This window comes from Rattus norvegicus, chromosome 1 (assembly GCF_036323735.1).
Source record: "Rattus norvegicus strain BN/NHsdMcwi chromosome 1, GRCr8, whole genome shotgun sequence".
Classification (NCBI taxonomy): Eukaryota; Metazoa; Chordata; class Mammalia; order Rodentia; family Muridae; genus Rattus; species Rattus norvegicus.
Window position 1 is genome coordinate 142,453,780 of NC_086019.1, and position 20,118 is coordinate 142,473,897.

The 20,118-nt window shown below is 49.9% G+C and overlaps 1 protein-coding gene across 3 annotated transcripts; it reads right to left on the reverse strand.

Annotated features, from left to right (window-relative positions):
- Positions 1 to 2,048: 2,048 nt before the first annotated feature.
- On the reverse strand, positions 2,049 to 20,098 carry Hapln3 (hyaluronan and proteoglycan link protein 3). Of its 3 annotated transcripts, XM_006229397.5 has the most exons (5): positions 17,570 to 20,098; positions 9,733 to 9,914; positions 6,432 to 6,800; positions 3,221 to 3,523; positions 2,092 to 2,525 (listed from the first exon to the last, which is right to left on the reverse strand). In XM_006229397.5, the coding sequence occupies exons 1-5, from the start codon at positions 17,932 to 17,934 to the stop codon at positions 2,242 to 2,244; spliced, it is 1,503 nt and encodes a 500-aa protein (XP_006229459.1). In that variant the 5' UTR covers positions 17,935 to 20,098; the 3' UTR covers positions 2,092 to 2,241. The 3 variants fall into 3 exon arrangements, with proteins under 3 accessions (NP_001008559.1, XP_006229459.1, XP_063118764.1); NM_001008559.2 differs by lacking the exon at positions 17,570 to 20,098 and having other exon boundaries at positions 2,049 to 2,525; positions 9,733 to 9,921; XM_063262694.1 differs by lacking the exon at positions 2,092 to 2,525 and having other exon boundaries at positions 3,334 to 3,523; positions 6,350 to 6,800.
- Positions 20,099 to 20,118: the final 20 nt, after the last annotated feature.

Consider the following 20,118-nt stretch of genomic DNA (forward strand, 5'->3'; position numbering starts at 1 on the left):
TCTATTTCTTTTCTTTTCCTTTTTTTTTTTTTTAATATTCTATTCTATGTCTTATTTAAGCCAAAGGTGACCATGATCTGGGACCTCTACAGAGTCACACTTTGATCACGTGACTCCAAAATGGTGTGTGAGTTCCTGTGCTAGTCGCCTCATTCTTGTCAGAATGACACTACGTTTCATGGACTCTGTACCTGAGTGTGTGAATACAACGTGTTTGTGTGAACACATATGACCTGTTTGTGTGTGTATGCCTGAATGTGCTTGTCCCCCTGCGTTGTTCAGTGGTTTGGAGTGCAGGTTTGCAGGTGAGCACACTGGAAACTTAAGACAAGGCATGGTGTCTCAATGAGCTGAGACAAGTGCAGGCAAAGCTCGGGGCCAGCCTGGGCTACATAGTAGGACCCTGTCTCAAAACAACAAAAGAAGTACTCAACAAAGACTAGATGCACCAGGCTTGGGGGCAGAGCCTGTAATCCCAGCTACCTGAGTGATAAGATAGCCTAAAAACTTAGTGGGCGAGTGCTTGACTAACATATATGTAAGACCTTAGGTTCGATCTCCACTAGCAAAATGGGGTAGCATGTCTCCTGAGGGCTGTGATAACACAAGTTTCTGACTCAGTAAAACTGGAGTGAGGCAGAGAAATTTGAATTTTTAACAAATTTCCAGGTCATGCGTGACAGTGCACACATGCAGGACCAGCATTGGGAAATAAGAGGATTGGAGTCTAAGGCCATCCTCAACTATACAGAAAGCTTAAGACCAGCTCGGGTTATGTGAGACTGTCTCAATCCCTGCTCTCTCCCTTCCCCCATAACGAAGCGGACCCACCCGGGGACTAGAGAGACGGCTAAGGGGTTAAGAGAGCTTTCTGCTCTTGCTGACCACCCATGCCAGGTGGCTCACAGAAACCCATAAATAACTGATTTCCAGGGGATCCAATGACCTTTCTGGCCTCTGCAGGCTTCTGCACACACATGCCCATACACACAAAAACATGCATGCACGCACACACATACATGACATAGATACACACACACATACAGAGAGACACAGACACACAGACATGCACACGCATGCACACTCACGCACATGCACACATAGATTTTAAAAAGAAAAGAAAAGAAAAACTGACTAAACACCTGATTGGTAAGCACCAGGAGCCACCTGGATGAAATACAGGTCTGGTCCCCTGAAGCATTGTTAGGGTGAGGAACAACGACACTCCACTTCAGCCTCTGAGATCTTCTAGAAAAAACAGGAGTCCCTGTTTCATGAAAGGCATTCCCTTTTCTTCTCCTGAGGCCCTCAAAACTGAGCCATCGTGGGAGGTGGAGATGGTGAAGAAGGGGATCAGATCCCTAGTGGTTGGGTCAGCAAACCTGAGGCAGGTATGTTGTAGGTTAGACAGGGTCAAACCAAACCAGCATTCAGGGGCAGCCCGGGGGAAGACAGAGGACAGACGTCATCCCATGCTTACTGGGGACTGGGATCCCTAGTCCCTGAGATTGAAGGAGACAAAGGGTCAGATCCAGGGGTCAGCTGGAAAGGAAGGAAGGAAAGAAGGAGATCACATACTTCTTGTTGGCCAAATAAGGTACACACACTGAGAATCACTCCTAAGCAGGGTATGTGGAATGGACACCTAGACTCTTTGGAACCAGGAGAAAAGAAGTTCTCCCTTGCCTAAGTGCTCATCCACAAGTCTGAGGACCCTGTGCAGAAATTTAAGGAGTTAACGCTCAGCCTTCTGCCACCTATAAGCTGAGGAAACAGAGCTAGTCATAGCCATTGTCCAGGGTGAGCATCTCAACACAGAGTAGACACTCCAAAGATGTCTGATGAATAAATAGCCAATGAAGGCCGTGGAGCATCAGGGCAAAGCACTGAGAATTGTAGGACACATTGGCTCCAGAACTGTTAACACTTCAGACCTCAGGCCAGGTCAGCCAGGCAGAGAAGGGCAGAGGCTTCTGGAAGCTCCATGGGCTCTCCCTCAGGAGAGTACAGTGGACCTCAAATACCCCCAGAGAAGGATGCCAAGAGAATTAAGAGTTGGTCCTGTAATAATAATAATAATAATAATAATAATAATAATAATAATAATAACTTTAAATGTTTAAGTTGGGAAGTATAAAAACAATCCAAGAAGTTCCCCAACCCACAAGGGACAATGGTCCACCTGATAAACACTAAGTCCCGAAAGTTAGGGGCAGGGCAGATATACAGCTTGTCACTCTGCTAGTGCTGGTGGTAACAGTAGACACCGTAGCGGGTGTTGGGGTCTGGGAAGCCAAAGGTTCGTACTCCAGGTTCAGGTGGGCCGCAGTTGGGTCGGGGGTGAATGATGGGGTAGCGGGCACTTCCGTCTGCCAGCCAGCCAGCATCACAACGATCCAGGCCACGGAACTTCCAAGCAGCAAAGAGCTGACCCACCGTAGAGATCTGCGCACCATCTTCCTGACAGGCCTCCCTGGCCTCCAGCAGCGTCAGTTTCTCAGGGTTCTCCAGGTAGTACACTCGCCCTGTGGGAAAGGGGAGCATTTGAGTACTACACAGCATAGGAAGCAGAAGAACCTGCCACAGGCAGTGAGGCACTCACTGCCTTATGAGAATCTGTGTCGGACACTTTGAAGGCCCACCTTTGCAGCCCTCAACCCACCATCACACCTGCCACAGGGCTGGGTTTGCTCTAGTCATTTCTGTACACCCCAATGGCATTCTGAGGGGGCACCCAACCAGACTGAACCAGTCTCTCACTTGCCTTTTTCTAAGCACCTACTACATGGCAGCAGACACTTTTTAAACTAAGTAGCGGAGGAGGACCTTGAACTTGAACTTCTGATCCTCCTGCCTCCTCCTCCTCCCAAGGGCTGAGATTACACAATGCAGCACTGAATAACCTTCTGTTTTCCTTTACCTTGCAGTGAATGACAAGGATGGTGTTTCAGGAAAGATGTGGTTTGTCTGTGCTGACCCACAGCCCAACACAGAGTAGACACTCCAAAGATGTCTGATGAATATATAGCCAATGAAGGCCGTGGAGCATCAGGGCAAAGCACTGAGAACTGTAGGACACGTTGCCTCCAGAACTGTTAACACTTCAGACCTCAGGCCAGGTCAGGCAGGTAGAGAAGGGCAGACGGTTCTAGAAGCTCCATAGGCTCTCCCTCAGGTAACTGTCAAGCAGGGCAGGCCTGTGCCTGGCTGTTCCACTCACCCTTGAGGGCAGCAGCAAAGCAGAACACGTCATAGCGATGCAGGCGGTGATGGCGCTGGCCGTAGCTGCGAACCCCAGGTGCCAGACCCAGGCCTCCACAGGGCTGCCGGGGCAGCACTATAGGGTACTGCACGGAGGCATCCTGTAGCCAGCCTGCATTGCACCAGTCTAGGCCTTCCTCCCACGCTCGGAAAAGCTGCTCAAAAGTGGCTACCACAGCATCCTGCTCCTGGCAGACCTGTTGGGCCTCATGGAAATTGAGCTGGTAGCGCCCTTCTCGGGGCTGGTAGGGAAAAACCACACCTAGAAAGGGAGGAAGGAAGGTCTCAGATGGGTTGACAGGAAGGTCTCAGAGGAGTTGGGAGGAGGGGGCAGGAGATTTTCACCCCACCAAGAGGCATGTGCATCCAAAACACAGACTCTCCTGGCTCAGATAGCTCAGACAAACGCCAAGTTCCTGCCCACTACCTAAGCCCAAAAGGAGCCTTCCCCTGGCTCTCACCTTCCTCCTGAGCCTGAGCAGAGTCCCCAGAAAGTACATACTGCCTTGTAATTAACCCATCAAGTGACATCCCCGACTACAGAACAGGAGAGAGGACAAGACCATCCTATTGTGTGTCAGACTCCAGGGGTGAGGCTTGGCTCCTCTCCCAGTCCTAAAGGTGTCTGCAAGTTTATGAAACACAGCAGTGTCTGCACGCAACATCTGTGCATCATCTAGGATACATTAATTTACCTGTTAACTGCTTACGATCCTGACGCCAAGCCCACAAAACACTTCATCCCCATGGATCTGTGTGGTACTGAGCCTGCAGCGAGCTCAAGACTTAGCCTCTGCATTTGGGGCACAGATACTTGGTTTATGAGTTGGTTCATCTCCCTAATTATATTGTTTGTTTGTTTGTTTACTTGGGCATGTGCATGAAAACCAAGGAACAGCTCGTAGCAATCAGCTATCCCTTTCCATTATATGGGCCCTGGGGACCGAACTCAAATTGTCAGGCTTAGCCACAAGTGCCATAATCTACTGAGCCATCTCCCAGGCCCCTCTCAGGTAGTTTAATTTTCAGACCAGATAGGAAAGACCAGCTTTGTAGGTCATTAGCGAACACGTTGGTTGGTTGTTTGTCTGTCTGTTTGATTGGTTGTTGGTTGGTTAGTTTGGTTTTTGGAGAACTTGTGTCAACTTGACACAAGCTAAACGCATCTGAGAAAAGGGGACCTCAATAAGATCAAGCCTGTGAGGCATTTATTAATTAGCAATTAAGATGGGGTGGGCCCTGCCTACTGTGGGTAGGGCCACCCACCCCTGGGCTGGCCGTCCTGGATTCTATGGGGAAAAAAAAAGCAGGCTGAGAAAGCCATGAGGAGCAAGCCAGTAAGCAGCACCCCTCCATGGCCTCTACGTCAGCTCCTGCCTCCAGGTTCCTACGCTGTTTGAGTTCCTGTCCTGACTTCCTTCAGTGATGAACAGAGCTGTGGAAGTGTAAGCGAAATCAACCCTTTCCCCCCAACTTGCTTTTGGCCAAGGTGTTTCATGGCAGCGATAGGAACTCTAACTAAGACAAGGACAGAGTCTTGCCGTGTAATCCCAGCTGGCCACTAACTCGCAGCCCTCCCGTTTCAGCCTTCCACGTACTGAGACTTGTGCCACCAGCTGGCTTCTTAATGTGGAAATGTCTTAAGAGAATAAAAGAAGCCAGGCAAGGTGGCCCATGCCTAGAATCCCTGCTTTCAGGAGGTGGAGACTGGGGATTACCATGCGTTTAAGATCATCCTGGGATCCCCAGGAGCGGGGAGCATGTTATGGCTGCAGGAAGAAGGATGGGGAACAGCCCTTAGTTAAGAGGCCTAAGGCCAAGGACACCTAGGACAGGGGGCCTCCTTCTTGAGGCCACACACATGTTCCCCTCAAAAATTACTATGCTTGCAGGGCATAGTGCTTTACTTCTGTAGTCCCAAGACTCAGGAGACGGAGGCAGAAGGATTACCATGAGCTCAAGACCACTCTGGCCTGCAGAATGAGATCCTGTCTCAGAAAGCAAAAGCACAGAGCAGGGTGTGGTGTCACAGGCCTTTAATTCCAACGCTCAGGAGGCAGAGGCAAGCAGCTCTGTGAGTTCGAGGCCAGCCTGGTCTACATAGTGAGTTCTAGGACAGCCAGGGATACAGAGAGAAACACTACTCAAAACAAACAAACACACAAACAAAAACAAAACAGGCATGTTATTGTGCACGTTTGAAATCTTACTCTATAAAAAGTTATGTATTCGTTTTTGTTGTTCTGAGCTGGGTTGAACCTAGGATTTCATTCACACTGGCTACCATTCTACCGCTGATGTATATTCCCCAGCCCAATTTAAAATTTGTTAAGTATCATTCAGTCCATATCAAGACAGATGGAGCTAAGTAAGAGTCCAGGAGGAGGCTCTCCTTGGTATGTGCTGTTTATAAGCAGAACCTTGAATAAATGTCACCCGGTGGCCAGGCACCTGGCATAGCCAGGCTGAGAGAGCACTGAAGCCCATGGGCCCTACTGAGTGGGGGTTTGGGAGGTACAGCAGTTTGATTTTCACATAAAAATCCAGAGAGTCCAATGGCTGGTTATATGGCTCACTGATAAACCATTTACCCAGCATGCCTGAGACCCTGAGTTCTTATCCCCCACACCACACACATAAAATTTCATACTTAAATATGAAAATCTAGTAGCAATAGGACTGCATTCATAACTGGTATCACGACCAGCCTCAACTAAGTGGATTTCTTTACATGGGATGGGGTCCAGCAGTGTGCCCCAGGCTCTACCAGTCTCTACCGTCACCCACTGGCCCTGCCTTGTTTATGTCTATGTCTTGCTGACTAACACTACTGGAACCTCCGCTCTGGCTCCTCTGAGCTGAGGGACCAGCTCCTGTTTCTCTCTTTCTAAACAGGACTAAATGAGAGGGAATAGGAGGCAGTGCTTCTGGAAGTTGCTCCCTGTGTTCAAGCCCAAGCTCTGTCGCCTATCAGCTATTATGACCTTAAATAAGTTCCATGGTCTCTCATTTCCTTCTCTGGAACACAAGGGCTGTGGTGCCATAATAACTTCCTTTTAGGGTTGTTTTAAGACTTAGACATGCTTACCTGTGTAAAGTACAAAGGTCTATGCCTTCTCTGGGTCCTTTCCCCCTCCCTCGGGTCCCAGTGGCACCACTCAGGGCCTCACCCCGCAGCTCCAGCTCTACCAGGCCACTCTCATCTTCCAGACCGTCAATGACCTCACAGCGGTAGCGCCCAGAGTCCTCCAGCCGCAGGTCTCGAAGCTCCAGTGAGACCTCCTGCTCCTTGTCCTGCCTCAATTGAACTCGCCCTTGGTAGTCCCCAAAGGAGCGGTGCCTCTGCCCGATGGCCACCAGCACGTCTTGCTCCGGGGTTCCATTCTCTGACAACTTCCACCACTTAATACGCACATGTCTCGGAGATGCCAGGGCTGGCTCATAGTGGTAGTGGCAGGGCAGGGTCACACTGGCTCCTTGGTGACTGAACAACGACTCCTCGGTGGTCTCCACCACTAACTTCACGCCATTGAATAGGCCTGGGGGAAAGGTGGGGGCACAGATGAGACGATAGTCTTAGAAGGACTATCCATACCCTCGTTCCAAGCCCCTCCAGACTCAAGTGCTGTAGGATGCAACAAGAGACACCTTGCCCCATCCCCACAAGCTCCTGCTCCTCCACTACCCAACCACGTGACTTTGCACCTACTTCCACTGAGCTGTGTGCGCCGGCAAACACCGGTAGAAAGGCTGAGACAGAAGGATTAGCATTAGTCTGAGACCAGCATGAACTACGTGCAGTGAAACTCTGTCTCAAAAAATGGATATCAGTTCCTTGGATTTGTACTGGCCTTGCCACTTGCTTGCTGCTTGGATAAAAGATGGAAATGATGGTCCCACTGTGCCTGCCCTGGGCCTTGGTGCCAGGAGCTCTTGTTGACTCCACCTTCTCTGGGGAAGGTGCCAGTCACTAAGAATACAAGCCCAGACTTGCCTGCCTAGAGCACAAGAGATCAGGGGAAGCAGAATGCATCTTCCTCAGCTGACATCATCCTACACCAACCACCTGTGAGCTTCTCCAATAGCAGGTCATTTGCAAGTTCGGAGATGGATAGTTAGGAGACCGAGGGGACCCGAGGAAAGACAGGACCCCCTTGCTCTCCTGCTTCACATAACCAATGAGATGGTCAATGAGGTCAAGGAGCAGAGAATAAAGCTCAGTGCTCAGCCCTCCAATAGCCACCCCTGGCTCAGAGAAATGGTGGGAGCAGGGGTGGAAAGAACACGAGAGTCAGCAGATGGGGAGGAGTTGTGTCTTCTGCACATGGCGTGGCTATAGCTCGCGTGGTCTCACAGTGGGTGTGGTGACCTGCATAAGATCAAGCCAGCCAGAGTTCTGGCATCGATGCAGGAGATGCTCTTCAGGCCCAGTTCCCTACTGATGAACTATTGGCACTTGTTAGCTGCTAAGGGAAGAAGAATCACTTTCTACTGGCCCCGGTAGAATTCTGATGGATAGCCCCACGTAGGTGTACATATGGGTAGCATTAACTGGATTTAGAGGGTTATGAAAAACAAAAGTACTCAGGCATAGTAATATACACCTTTAATCCCAATGTGCAGGGGCGGGGGCGGGGCGGGGGCAGAGGTGGGGGTAGGGGTGGGGACGGGGTGGGGCAGAGGCAGGCCAGTCTCTATGGGTTCAAAGCCAGCCTGATTTGGTAGCATGTTTCAAGCCAGCCAGGGAAACATAGTGAGACAAATATCATGCCCCTACCCTAAAGAAAGACATGTGCTTGAGAGGGCAACATTGAGATTTTAAGAAGTTGCAGAAGTAAAATGAGAGATAGATGAGATCATATTTTATTGTATACCTTTATGAAATTCTCAAGAATAAAGGAAAAAAGAGGGAATCGTTTTCTATAAACAGCTAATAAGTCATGCCTCAACTCCAGCCTCTTTGTGACACTTATGTGAGTAAGGGCCCTCTGATTCATTTTTTATATCCCTACTAGAACTCCCTTCCTCAACTGCAGCTGCTCAGTGTTCTCCTCAAAGAGAGCATTCTGTGGATTAAAGGAAGAGGTAAGCAGATAGACCAGCACATCCCCCCTAATATCTAAGCTTAGCTATAGACTAGGTGGCTTCACAGTCCCCAAATCTCACATCCCAAATCCTGGGACCCTCATGAATGCTCTCCCACAGACAATCTTCGGTTCATCTTCTCCGGCTGCTTAATAAACTCTCGTCTGACCTAAAATTCTTTTTGCTGTACAGTCTGATAATATCTGAGTGAAGACCGCACCCACCCACCCTCCCTCACTGCCACTCCCTTCCCCACCCCCAAGACCCAGAAAGAAACTCAGGATACACATGGAGTTGTATTCCCCAAAGAGAAGCAGTCTGTAGGACCAGAAGAAACAGAGCTCACTCCAAAGTGCTGAGCGGCAGAGCTCAATTAATAGGTGTGCTGATAAGCCGCCATGTTTGGGGGAATTTGTTCTGCACCAAAAGCTAACAGGCAAGCTAAGCATGGTGGTTCCTACCTGCGATCTCAGATCTAGAGAGGTGGAGGTAGGAAAGTCAGGGCCTCAAAGCTATCTTCAGCTACACAGAAACTTCTAGGCTAGCATAGGGAGCTAAGGGTGTATCTCAGTTACGAGAGAGCTTGCATAACACGCACAGGCCCTGGGTTTAGCTCCCAACTGTGCGTCAAAACGGGTGTAAAACTGCACACCTGTAATCCCAGCACTTGGGAGCCAACAAGAACTTCACCAAAGGACAAGGCAGCTCCAGTGAGCGCCCTGCCTTAAGTGTTCCTGAGTCCCCTTCACTCCATAGTGGCCACCAGAAGGCACAGCACACCTCCTTTTCACAGTCTGAGCCAACTCTTGACCAGGACTCCTCCCAAAGATCCAGCTATCCTGGCCAAGGCAGGACACTGTCAGAGCTCAGGGACCAAATGACAGAACCCCCTAAGCAACGGAACTCCTGCGGGAACACAGTGACCGCCATCTCAAAAGGCCCAAAGCCACCCAGCCAAAAAGAGGTGTGCATTCAAATTCACACCTCTGTGACCCCAAGTCCCTTCTGCAGGAGACACCAGGGGTAGCTGCACTCGGGCTAGATCTTAAAGAGCTAGCAGTTTAGGGACTAGGGCCACCCTAGGAGAACTCGGTCTGTGGTACCAGCAAACTCAGAATATCTAAACCATCTCCTTGGGCTGGGGAGGTGGCTCAGTGGTTAAGAGCACTGACTGCTCTTCCAGAGGTCCTGAGTTCAAATCCCAGCAACCACAAGGTGGCTCACAACCATCTGTAATATACATTAGATAAACCATCTCCTCTCATCTTAGAAGCAAAGCTTGTCCACCTCTGGAAGCCTAGACAGGGAAGATTCTGCTGTCTCCACCTCAGCCTGGAACCGGCATTTCACAGCAGAAGCCAAGACACAGGCCTAGGAGCCACCCACCTTCTCCATAGCCATTGCCCAGGGTCCTGCCATGCAGACCGTTGGAATAGTAGAAGCCGTTGTAGAACGGAAGTCCCAAAACACAGGAAAGTGGTGAAAGAAGGACAAGGAACAGCAGGCCCATCCTGGCCGGGATGGTGGCAATGCCAGGGTATCTTGGATGAGGCTGGGCCCTGGGAAAACTGCAGAGAGAAGAAAAACAAGCCAATTACAGAAGCCCCACTCTAGCAGGCTGGGGTTCCTCTGTTCAGCATCCTTCACACACACACACACACACACACACACACACACACACACACACACACACACTCAAAGGCACAGCACAGAGCAGCTCCATGTGCCAGGCACTGTCCTCAGCACAGCATGCAACAAGAACAAGCTAGAAGGAGTCCACCTTGTGGGGAAGAACTGCAGCCATGTTACAATGTAAGCACAGGAGAAGCACACTGAAGCTGTTCAAATTTCAAAGGTTGTGAATAGCAAGCACTTTTAAAGGAAAACAGAAGAGGCTAGAACAGAACATTGCAGAGCTGAGTTTCACATTTAGTAACAATAAGTCTGTACTGGAAACTTTGTTTCAACACCAAAATGTCTGGGTGTGGAGGGCTGTGACAATGTGATGTCTGTTTTAAAGACTAGATCAAGGTCAAAAATCATTTGTGACCCTAAGATAGCTCAGTGGTAAAGATGCTTGCTGCACACATATGACAACCTGAGTTCAATCTCTGGCAGCCACATAAAGGTGGAAAAGAACTATTCCACGATGTTGCCTAACCCTAGCACATACACAGGCACACACACATACACATAAACTCAGATGCACACTTCCACATAAACACATACACATGTACACAGGAACTCAAATACATGCACGCGTGCACACGCACATATACACACACACAAACACACACACAAACACATACACACATATTCTATAAAAACAAACCAAAAAAATAGAAAATACACCAGGGTTTCATATTAGCAGAGGCTTGCCTCAAACTGAGTGTGTAGCAGAGGGTGGTCTTGAACTCTTGATCTTCCTGACTCTACCTCAAAAAGTCTTAGTAATCAAAGAATGATATTTCAAAAAACAAAGTAAACAGCCTACAGCCCATGGGCCAGCTGCCTCTTTTGAGTGCCCACCAACATGAGAATGGCTCCCGAAAGTGCTTTTGTTTCTTTGATTTGTTTTGATTTGTGCACACCTATAATCCCAGCTCTGGGTAGGTAGAAGCAGGAGGATTGAGAGTTCAAGGCCATCCTAGATCACATATGGAGTTTATGGCCAGCTTCAGCTACACAAAGTCATCTAAAGATGGGAGCACCCAAAGGAACATTGAAGCTGGGCAGTTTTTGATGTGAAAGGGAAAGACTGGGCAGGGACAGGCATGAGGGACGCTCTCCGTTTGTTCCCATGCATCTCAAGTCCACTGTCACCGTGCATGTCCCTTGGGTCACTTGCCCTGCCCCACCCCCAACCTCTGACTTCCAGCTGGATTCAGTGAGTAGGAAGCAGTGATAAGATGTGAAAGAAAGAAGACCCCACCCCCACCCTAGCGATGTCTGTCTCTCGGCAGCCTCCAACTTCTCTGTTATCCCTATAGTTGTTCTCTAGAAGTGATCCCTTGATTCAGTTCTTCTTGTTGCAACCATCTGGAGTGAGTTCTGCTTCCTGCCCAGACTCTGACACGGGAGAAAAAGGAGGTGAGTCAGTCAACAGAGACTCTGTCTGAAAGCCTTGGCAGGAGGTGAACCTAGATGCCCAACTCTCTGTCCCAATAATGTAGATGGAAGGCTCCAGGCAGGGTCAGCTATGAAGACATCAGGCTTCAGGCAGGGTCAGACTTACATCTTAGAGCTGCCAGCGGCCTTCTGGAGGCAGGCAGAAGGCAAGCTTACGTGCAAGGCAACCAGAGTGCCCGCAGGCCTGTGCAAATAGAACTGTATGATTATCCTAGAGGAATGTGGGAGGGTGTTCAGGGTGTCATTTGTGACGACAAAGCAAAACGCAATTGCCACACTGATTGCAAACATGTGGCCTTATGAATGTCTGTGTACAAGATGAGAGGAGGCAGGGGCTCCAGAAAGAGAGAGAAAGAAAGAAAGAAAGAGGGGGGGAGGAAGGAAGGAAGAGAAGGAAGGAGAAAGGAGAGAGGAAGAAGAGGGTCAGGCAAAGTAAATATTGACCTGTGAGAGACTCTGGAGGGAACATTCTTGTTCCCAGAACTATTAGTTCCTTCTGGAAAGGAGGACAGAGGGAGCTGACGTTTGAATCCACTCTTCTCTGAATTGTATTTGCAGAAAATCTGAAGTCTAGATTTAGCACCCGAGCCAGACAGAGCCTTGCTAACACCCACAAAGCCTCCTGACCAGGAACTAGAAGATTCCTGTTGAAAACCATCTCCATCCACTCCCACCATCCCTCTGGATCAGTGGACAGTTTGTCCAAGGACACCCTGACATAAAGCAGCATCACACTGGCATGTAGCCCTTACATATTCTCCTGCACACTGAGGGTCTTCTCTAGATCACTGATGTCTAATTCTGGATAGTAACTGTTCTACTGCGTTGTTTAGGGGCTACTGACGAGGAGGGGGAGTCTATACATTTTTTCCATCTGACTACCTCTCTGCGATTGGCTGAGTGTACACATGCAGATATCAGAGGCCCACTGCCCTTCACTGTGTGACTCTGAGCTAAATCTGCAGCCGTGGAGTGAAGATCATAACCCCCGCCTGGCTTACTTCTCCCCAGCAGGTCTCAGTTTCCTCCTTCAGAGATGGGGATCTAGATACGGGCAAAACCACTTAGGAGCAGAAAAACCCTAGGCAACAATATCCAGGCTTGTAGTGAAAACTCTCTTAGGGAGGCCATGTCCTGATGTTCTTTCTCCAACCTGCTAGGACCACAGTAGTCAAACGCAGAGAGATGGGAACCACAGCCTCCCTCCAGCCTGGACACCCTCTACCTAAAATGGCCCAGGAACAAGTAAGTACCCTTGAACTTAAACCACGACATGTTGAGTATCTGTGAACATAGCTCGGGCTCACTGTGCTGAATACCCTTACGCACTTCATAAACCTATGACATGATCTTAGAGGCTTATATGTGTAAATAATTGGTCCCCATTTGATGGTCCCATCTTAGGAGGTTGTAGAGTACGGCCTAAACACAAAAATCATAAAACTAACTGAAAACATTATGAGATTTGGGGGGCTGTTGTGCTATACGTGAGCAGGTGTTCATGGAGGTCAAAGATGGTGTTGAATCCCCTATAGTTGGAGAAACAGGAAGTTGTGAGACACTCAAGGTGGGTGCTGGGGACTGAACTCAGGTCCTCTGGAGGAACAGAAAGTGCTCTTTACTGATGAGCCATCTCTCCAGGCCTGTGACTTTTATGTATGTATGTATGTATGTATGTATGTATGTATGTATTTTTAATTTGATTGCATGGTTCTCACACATAAACCCTGTAGATGACCATGTCGTATTTCAATGTTAAAAGGTTAGAAAAGCAGGGGGCTGGGGATTTAGCTCAGTGGTAGAGCGCTTACCTAGGAAGCGCAAGGCCCTGGGTTCGGTCCCCAGCTCCGAAAAAAAGAACCAAAAAAAAAAAAAAAAAGGTTAGAAAAGCAAAGCAAAAGACCCACAGCATCATAAATTCTTGCAGAACTCTGGGACAGAGGGCGGGTCTTTCTGTCATGGGTCAAGGATTCCTCGGTCTTGATGGAGCTCCCTGAAGTCACTGACATCATTAGAAGCCAGCTCAGTTTTCAGCACCTATATGGTAGCTTACAACTCCAGCTCCAGGGAATCCAGCACCTTCTTCTGACAAATGCGGTACACAGAGATACATGCGAGCAAAACACTCGCACACCTGAAACAAATAGATCTTTAAAAAGAAGAGGAGGAGAGGAGAGGAAGAGACACGCAGGAATTTGTCCAAATGAGAAGTGTGACCAGGGCTGAGTGTTGCTCCATGGTGGACTGTAGGGGGTGGTTCTGATGCTAAGGTACTGTTCCTCAATTGGTTCCTGATCTGTCAGTAAAGAAAACCATGGGCCAATTGCTGGGCAGAAGGTACAGGAGGAGAACAGAGTTCGCCATGCTTTGGAGAGAGAAGAATTAAGAGCCACGTGAGATCTCAAAATAGAGTGGCCATACAGGCTGCTCCTATAGGCAGGTGGCCAGGGGAGTTTAGCAGCTGAAGTTTAGGGCAGGTGAGAGAGATGGAGATAAGAAATTGATAAGGGAACATTTTTTCCAGGCAGGAGATCATAACACCCAGCAGCTGTACCAAGAAGACAAGTTGAAAATGTATGAGTGTGTGTGTGTGTCTGTCTGTGTGTGTGTGTGTCTGTGTGTCTGTGTGTGTGTCTGTGTATATGTCTGTGTGTGTGTGTGCGTGTGTGTGTGTGTGTGTGTGTGTGTGTGTGTGTGTGTGTGTGTGTGTGTGTTGTCCGAGGATTCAAAGGAAGCTGGGAGAGGACTGGTAGCTCAACCACTTCTCAGAGCTGAAGTGGGTAACGTAAAACCACACACAACAGTAGACCACTCGCCTGACACGCAAGATGCCCTAGGCTAGATTCCCCTCTTCTACTTTTTGCTTATAAATTCAGGATTGCCTGGGAATTTCTTCATCTGAGTCCTGATTTTATTAGAAGGCTTCTGGTGCTAAACTCCCTCGAGCCAGTCACATGGGTTATAACCGTCATCCTGCTTGTATCCTTGCGTTGATATGGTGACAGTTGATCTGGGAATTTGGTTTAGCAAGGATTGGGAAACACCCCCATCCGTTTGCTCCCTGGACAGCCACCCACAGGAGTCTGGATGCTGATGCACACCCATGGAGATGCTGAATGAAGCTAGGTGCTTTCTGCCAGCCTTTATCAGAATTCACACAACAAATAGTAAGTTGAGGAGTCAGAAGAGTCAGAAATCTCCAGATGCTCAAGTACTGGGAAAAGCCTCTGCCACATCGATGCGATTCCCCACTGCGCTGACCTGGTACCCCTCATTCAGTCAGTCACAGAGAAGGTAGCCACAGCTCAGAAGAACCTGGAATTCTACAGCAAGCTTTCCCTCCAATGACACAGAGTGTGAGTTCCCAAAGCTGGCCTTTCCAGCCACAGAGACACTGGAAACACTCACAACCTCCAGCCTGGACCCCAGACTAGCTCCCTGGTTTTTTAATGAACTTCATCTAGTTACCCTCCTAAGAGGTCCCAAACCATAACTGTAGCGGAGAATTGAATTCTCTCCATTCACTCCACAAGTAAACAGAGATCTGAATCAACGACCCAAAGACCACACAGTCAGCAAACGACAGAGCAGGATTCCTTTGGCCTGATGTGAATTATGACCGATCTTCTGTCAGCACACCTTCCTGGCTACCGTAACACCAACATCACCTTCATTGTTAGACAAGAGAACTGGGGCTCAGTAGAGCTAAGATGCATGCCTAAGGCTACCCTTAGGAAAGAGCTGGGATTTGACCTAATTTCCTCAACAAACATTGCCCGTGCCTCCACCACATGCTAGGCAGAGTTCTAAGCAGTAGGGGTTCGAGTCAGAGTGCTGCTGGGCCTCAGAGTCACAAAGGTGATGACAGCCACAGGTGGGACTGCAAGTGATGGGGGAAGATGGAGCAGGGAGACGGGTGCTTACTTGTTTATTTACTTTCAAAATAGGGTGTCATGTAGGCCAGGCTGGCCTCAACTCTTCATGCTGCTGAGGGTGGTCTTGAACTTCTGATCCTCCTACCTCTGCCTGGGATCGCAGGTATGGAACCCAGGGCTGTGTGAGTGCTGAGCAAGCACACCACCAACTGAGCCACAATCTGAGCTCTGGGAGCTCCTTGACCGTAAGTCAGGGAGACTTCCAAGAAGATGGGAGCCTTGAGAATCCTGGGAGAAGAGCATTGCAGGGAGAACTCAGAGGCCAAAGAGGCTGGAGCCCCAGTGGCAACAGGAAACAATGCTCATGTGGTGGCCAGACCACATGGATCCCTCTTGGACTTTTTAAAAAGGAAGGACAAGGGATCTTCAGAAGAGGCATGGTGTGAATCTGATTTACGGTCTTCAAGGATGGCTCTGAGCGACTTCTGGCCCCCAATCAAATGTGTGTCATCAAATCCACACCAAACACAAAGAATGGCCTCCCCCACCCTAGCCCTTCTGACCTCAGCTTCCCTGAGCACCCGACTCCACTCCAGTCCGACTTTATTAGCACCATGCAAGTGGAGAGTCCGAGGCTAGCCCTGCAGGTGTGTAGCCTTCCACCAGGGAGGTGTCAGGACAAATAAAAGAAGTTAGCAAGAGATGTGCCCAGTGCCCAATAACAAATGGCAGGGAGGAAGTCATAAAATCCGAAGATTCTGGTTTGCTGGCTTTGAACTGAGACTTTTGAGTAACCCTGGGCAAGTCATCTGGCCTCTTGGAATGCAAGCCCCCTCACCCCACTTCTGAGGCTGAAGACAAGGGAGGCCCCAAAATGCTAAGGTTAACCACAGAGCAAAAGCCTGGGTGGACATCAGAAGCAATGTCTCACCCCCTCTGTCACTGTGTGTCAGCCAACAGCCCCTTCTTACTAGGACACCAAGGAGACCGGCTGCTTGGATTCTGTTCTGGGTGTGTCCACTTACAACCAGTCTGCTCCTGAACAAGTGTCTGAGCCCCGTTCTCTTCATTCATAAACGGGCCCACTCTAGTCAGAAAACACTCTTTGGAAGAAAGGGCAAAGTACTGGCAGACTGCAGAGCACTCTCTGGTGCAGAAAAGCCTCCGCAGCTGTGACTGTTAGCAGTGGGAGATTTCTCTCCCTTCTGAGCAACTAGGAGAGAAGCAGCCACCCCTGAAGCCACTCTTCACAGTGGAGGAAAAGTGATCCGCCAAGGCTTTATTTAACTCTGACTAATATCTGGGACGTAGAGGAGATTCGGGGACCACGATCACCAGTTATCTGCCTTTTCAGGGCACCGCTGGCCAAAAAGTGTCCAAAGAGAACAAAATTAAACTGAATCCTGACAGGGAAGAGAAGATGTCACTTCTACCATAGTCTCACTGTAACTGAGCCACTGGTAAGTATTAGCCCCTTAGACACCGGCAGAGGGCAGGATCCCGCCGCCGCCCCCGCCCCCCCCGCCCCCCCCCCCAAGATACACTAGGCAAGTTCAGGAAGGAATTTGACATCAATGCCCCCTTTCAAATAGGCTTTACCAAGCCTTTGAAGTTCCACCAACATCACCGGCTAGGTTCTGGCAAAGGGAAAAGAGGGGCGTTTTCCACCAGCTTCCTACTTGGATGTGATCAGCTTGCACCTAGTTTGCCCCGGTGCATTCCTGTCCCTAAGGCAAACGCTCCAGGTGCTCGCTAGTGTCCTGCATTTTATCCCCAAGTATTCAAAGTAGACTAAAAGCACACATCTTCCGCTCACCCCAACGCAGGTTGTCTCCAGTCTCCCCACCAGCACCCCCAAGGTCTCTGGTGGCTCCTGCAGCATCCCGTGGATGCCTGGAACAGATCTGGTACGGTTCTACTGAGACAGTACCGACCTACTACAAGCAGAAGGCAGCAGACCTCGGATGTCCCGGAGGTTCGCTGTGGTTTTACTTCTTGGTAGCTCCGAAAAGGGTCGCGCGCAAATCAGCTGCCTGTACGGGTATTGATGACATGGCAGATGAGTCCCTCAGTCCCTAGTTGCCCTCTGTTCCCTGTCTCCTATCCCTATCCTTCTCGGCAACCGCGGGGTTCCCTAGGCGAAAAGGGAGAAACCTGCATGCACAGATCCCCAACAGACAGACAGCCACCACCCCCCCACCACCCCCAGCCACGTGTACCGTCCCCAGCAAGTTCTTCTACGGCTCAACCCGCTTGGGGCCACTGCGACACGCTGAGGCCACAGGCTGTCCAGGTCTGAAGCAGCAGAAGATTTTGGGATCTTGAATGGCCCGAGAGGAAGCTGCTTCCAACAAACACCGCGCTCCCGCTGGACCAGCCCCTTAAAGGTACACAGTCCCTTTCCCTTCAGTCCCAAAGGCCTGGCCCCCGGAGGAGTAGCCGCTGTTAGAGCTGGAGATCCGAAACCCGGAGCTGCTGGCTGGCAAGATGTGAATGAAGACCCAGGAGTCGTAGCCGTCACATCTTGGAGGAGGAGTTGAAAGAGAGGTGGCAGAGAATTGTTTATAGAGGTGGGAGGTCCCATTAAAATACCCAGGCTTCCAAAAAGGGAAGCCCCTTTCAGCACTCTGCGGGTGGGCTATGACTGCCCTAGATAGTTCGAGAAGAGTAAGTTATGTATGCCTGCTTCCCCTGAGAGCTGAGGGATGACAACCTTCTGCCAGAGGCTGAGCACAGAGATAAATGGCTAGCCACACACATAGACCACCCCCAGGAGGTCCTGGGGTGGGGGTAAGTCAGGATAGGAGGGGCACTCCTCTAACAGAGCCCTCTTGCAGGGCTCTGACATCTGTCTCTCAGTCAGCCGCTACTCAGGATGCTTCTGTTTGGAAAGGGTGTTGTTTTCTTTCCTGTCCAAAATGACCAGGTCGTGGCCTGCATGGCCTACTTGTTTCAACAGAGAAAGATAAGGGGGTCCTTCTGCAAGGGCTGAGAGAAAGGCCACAGGGTCAGGAGCCAGGCTTTTCTAAATACACTCTAGATAGCACTGACTCCTTCCCTCCCTCTGTGTGTGTGTGTGTGTGTGTGTGTGTGTGTGTGTGTGTGTGTGTTCTCCCAGCTAGGAACAAAACACAACTTCTGCGGACTAAGTTCCCTCTAAAATGAATACCAGGCACACTGGCAAAGGGAGCAGGTTAGGGAGGGAAACAAACTGGATACAAGTACCAATGAGGAAACTCCCACAAGCCTATGAGGCTGTGACTGGGCCAGGCTTGGCATCTGTGCTCTGTACTCTGTCCTTTAGTCCCAGCAATGTCATGGATTCAGCTTTCCTACTTCCATTTTTTATATAGCAGAAGCCAAATGTCACTCAGAACCAAGATATGAGCAGATTGTCTGAACTGAGGCTTTAGGCTCCAGGCCATTCTACCATATTCAAACTTGGAGCAGGCAGAGGCAGGGGAGGTGGTCTCAGAGCTAACAGCGTCTGGCTTTGGAAGCAGACTTGGGATCAGCCAGAAGGGTCTATTGTCAGCGCAAGTGACAGGGTGGTCGGTAAGCAGAGTCTGGCTGTCTGGACTGTAGACAAGAAAGGGAAAGAAAACCAAAGTCAAAGTGAGAGACTCTTAAGCTAGGATCCCAGAAAGGAAACGTTCTCAAGGTTGTGGCCAACACATACAAGGCTACATAGAAAGAACCAAGAAACAAGCTTGGGCAATACTAGTCTCCCACACCATCCACCCACCTGCCCAGCAGCCCAGATAAAGTCTGGCCCACAGAAATGGCTGTGCAATGTGAGCCAGGCAGGGAGAGGTGTTACTCCCTCTCCTGTGTATTGAGTCCCAGGAAGCAAGGCCATCGCAAGCAGTATATCTAAAAGGATGCTTCTCCTATCGTCTGCTGGTCCCCAGGGAAGGTCAGGATCAGGAGCTGGGGTAGTGCCCCCCAGAAGGGAGGACTGGGGCCAGCAAACCCTAGAAAGACTAGATTCCTGAGTTCCAATCACAGGACTACAGTGATAATGTTCGAGCAAGGCTTCAGGCTGAGAGGCCCTCAGGGTCCGGCAGTCTCCCATCTCTCTTTTATGAGGAGAGTACCACTGAGCTTCTTACTCTGTCCTAAGCACAAGAAGCCCTGACAACAGTGGACAGCTCTTATAAAGAAGCACTTTCAGCTGAGTGTTCCTGAAGTGCTCCCAGACAAACCTCCTTGTTCTCCCTTCAGCAGCCAAGTAGCTGCCCTTCTGCTTCCCAGAGAGCCACAGTGTGGCTCCTGAAGCTCAACTGGGACATAACTCTTGAAAACCAGGGTCAAGACACGGGCCAGCATAGCTCCTACTGGCCACTTCTGCAGAGCAGGGCAGAGCCCCCCTTTCCTCCCACCAGTGGACTCTAGGAAGCATCATGTTCTCACCCACAATCCTATTTGGCAACTCCTCACCCTTTCCTTCCTTTCCACATGCACCCTCCCCCTCCCCTGACCACGCTCAGTCTACCATGGCCCTCTTTCTCTGAAAGCCAGACTTCTAAAAAGAAAATGGAAACTACCAAAGAGAACCTAGTATCCAGGCCTCACCCACCTTCTTAGTGAGGGAAGGGAGCAGTCATAGGAACCACCTCTCTGCCAGGCCTTCTCTGGTCCTTCACCAGGTAGCAACTACAGGCCAGAGCCAGAGAAGTAGAGAAGTAGAGGCGGGAAGGGGGAAGCCATGAGTCAGGCCTAGAGAAGAGGGAAGCCTATCCTAACTGCACCCCACCCCCTGTCTCCC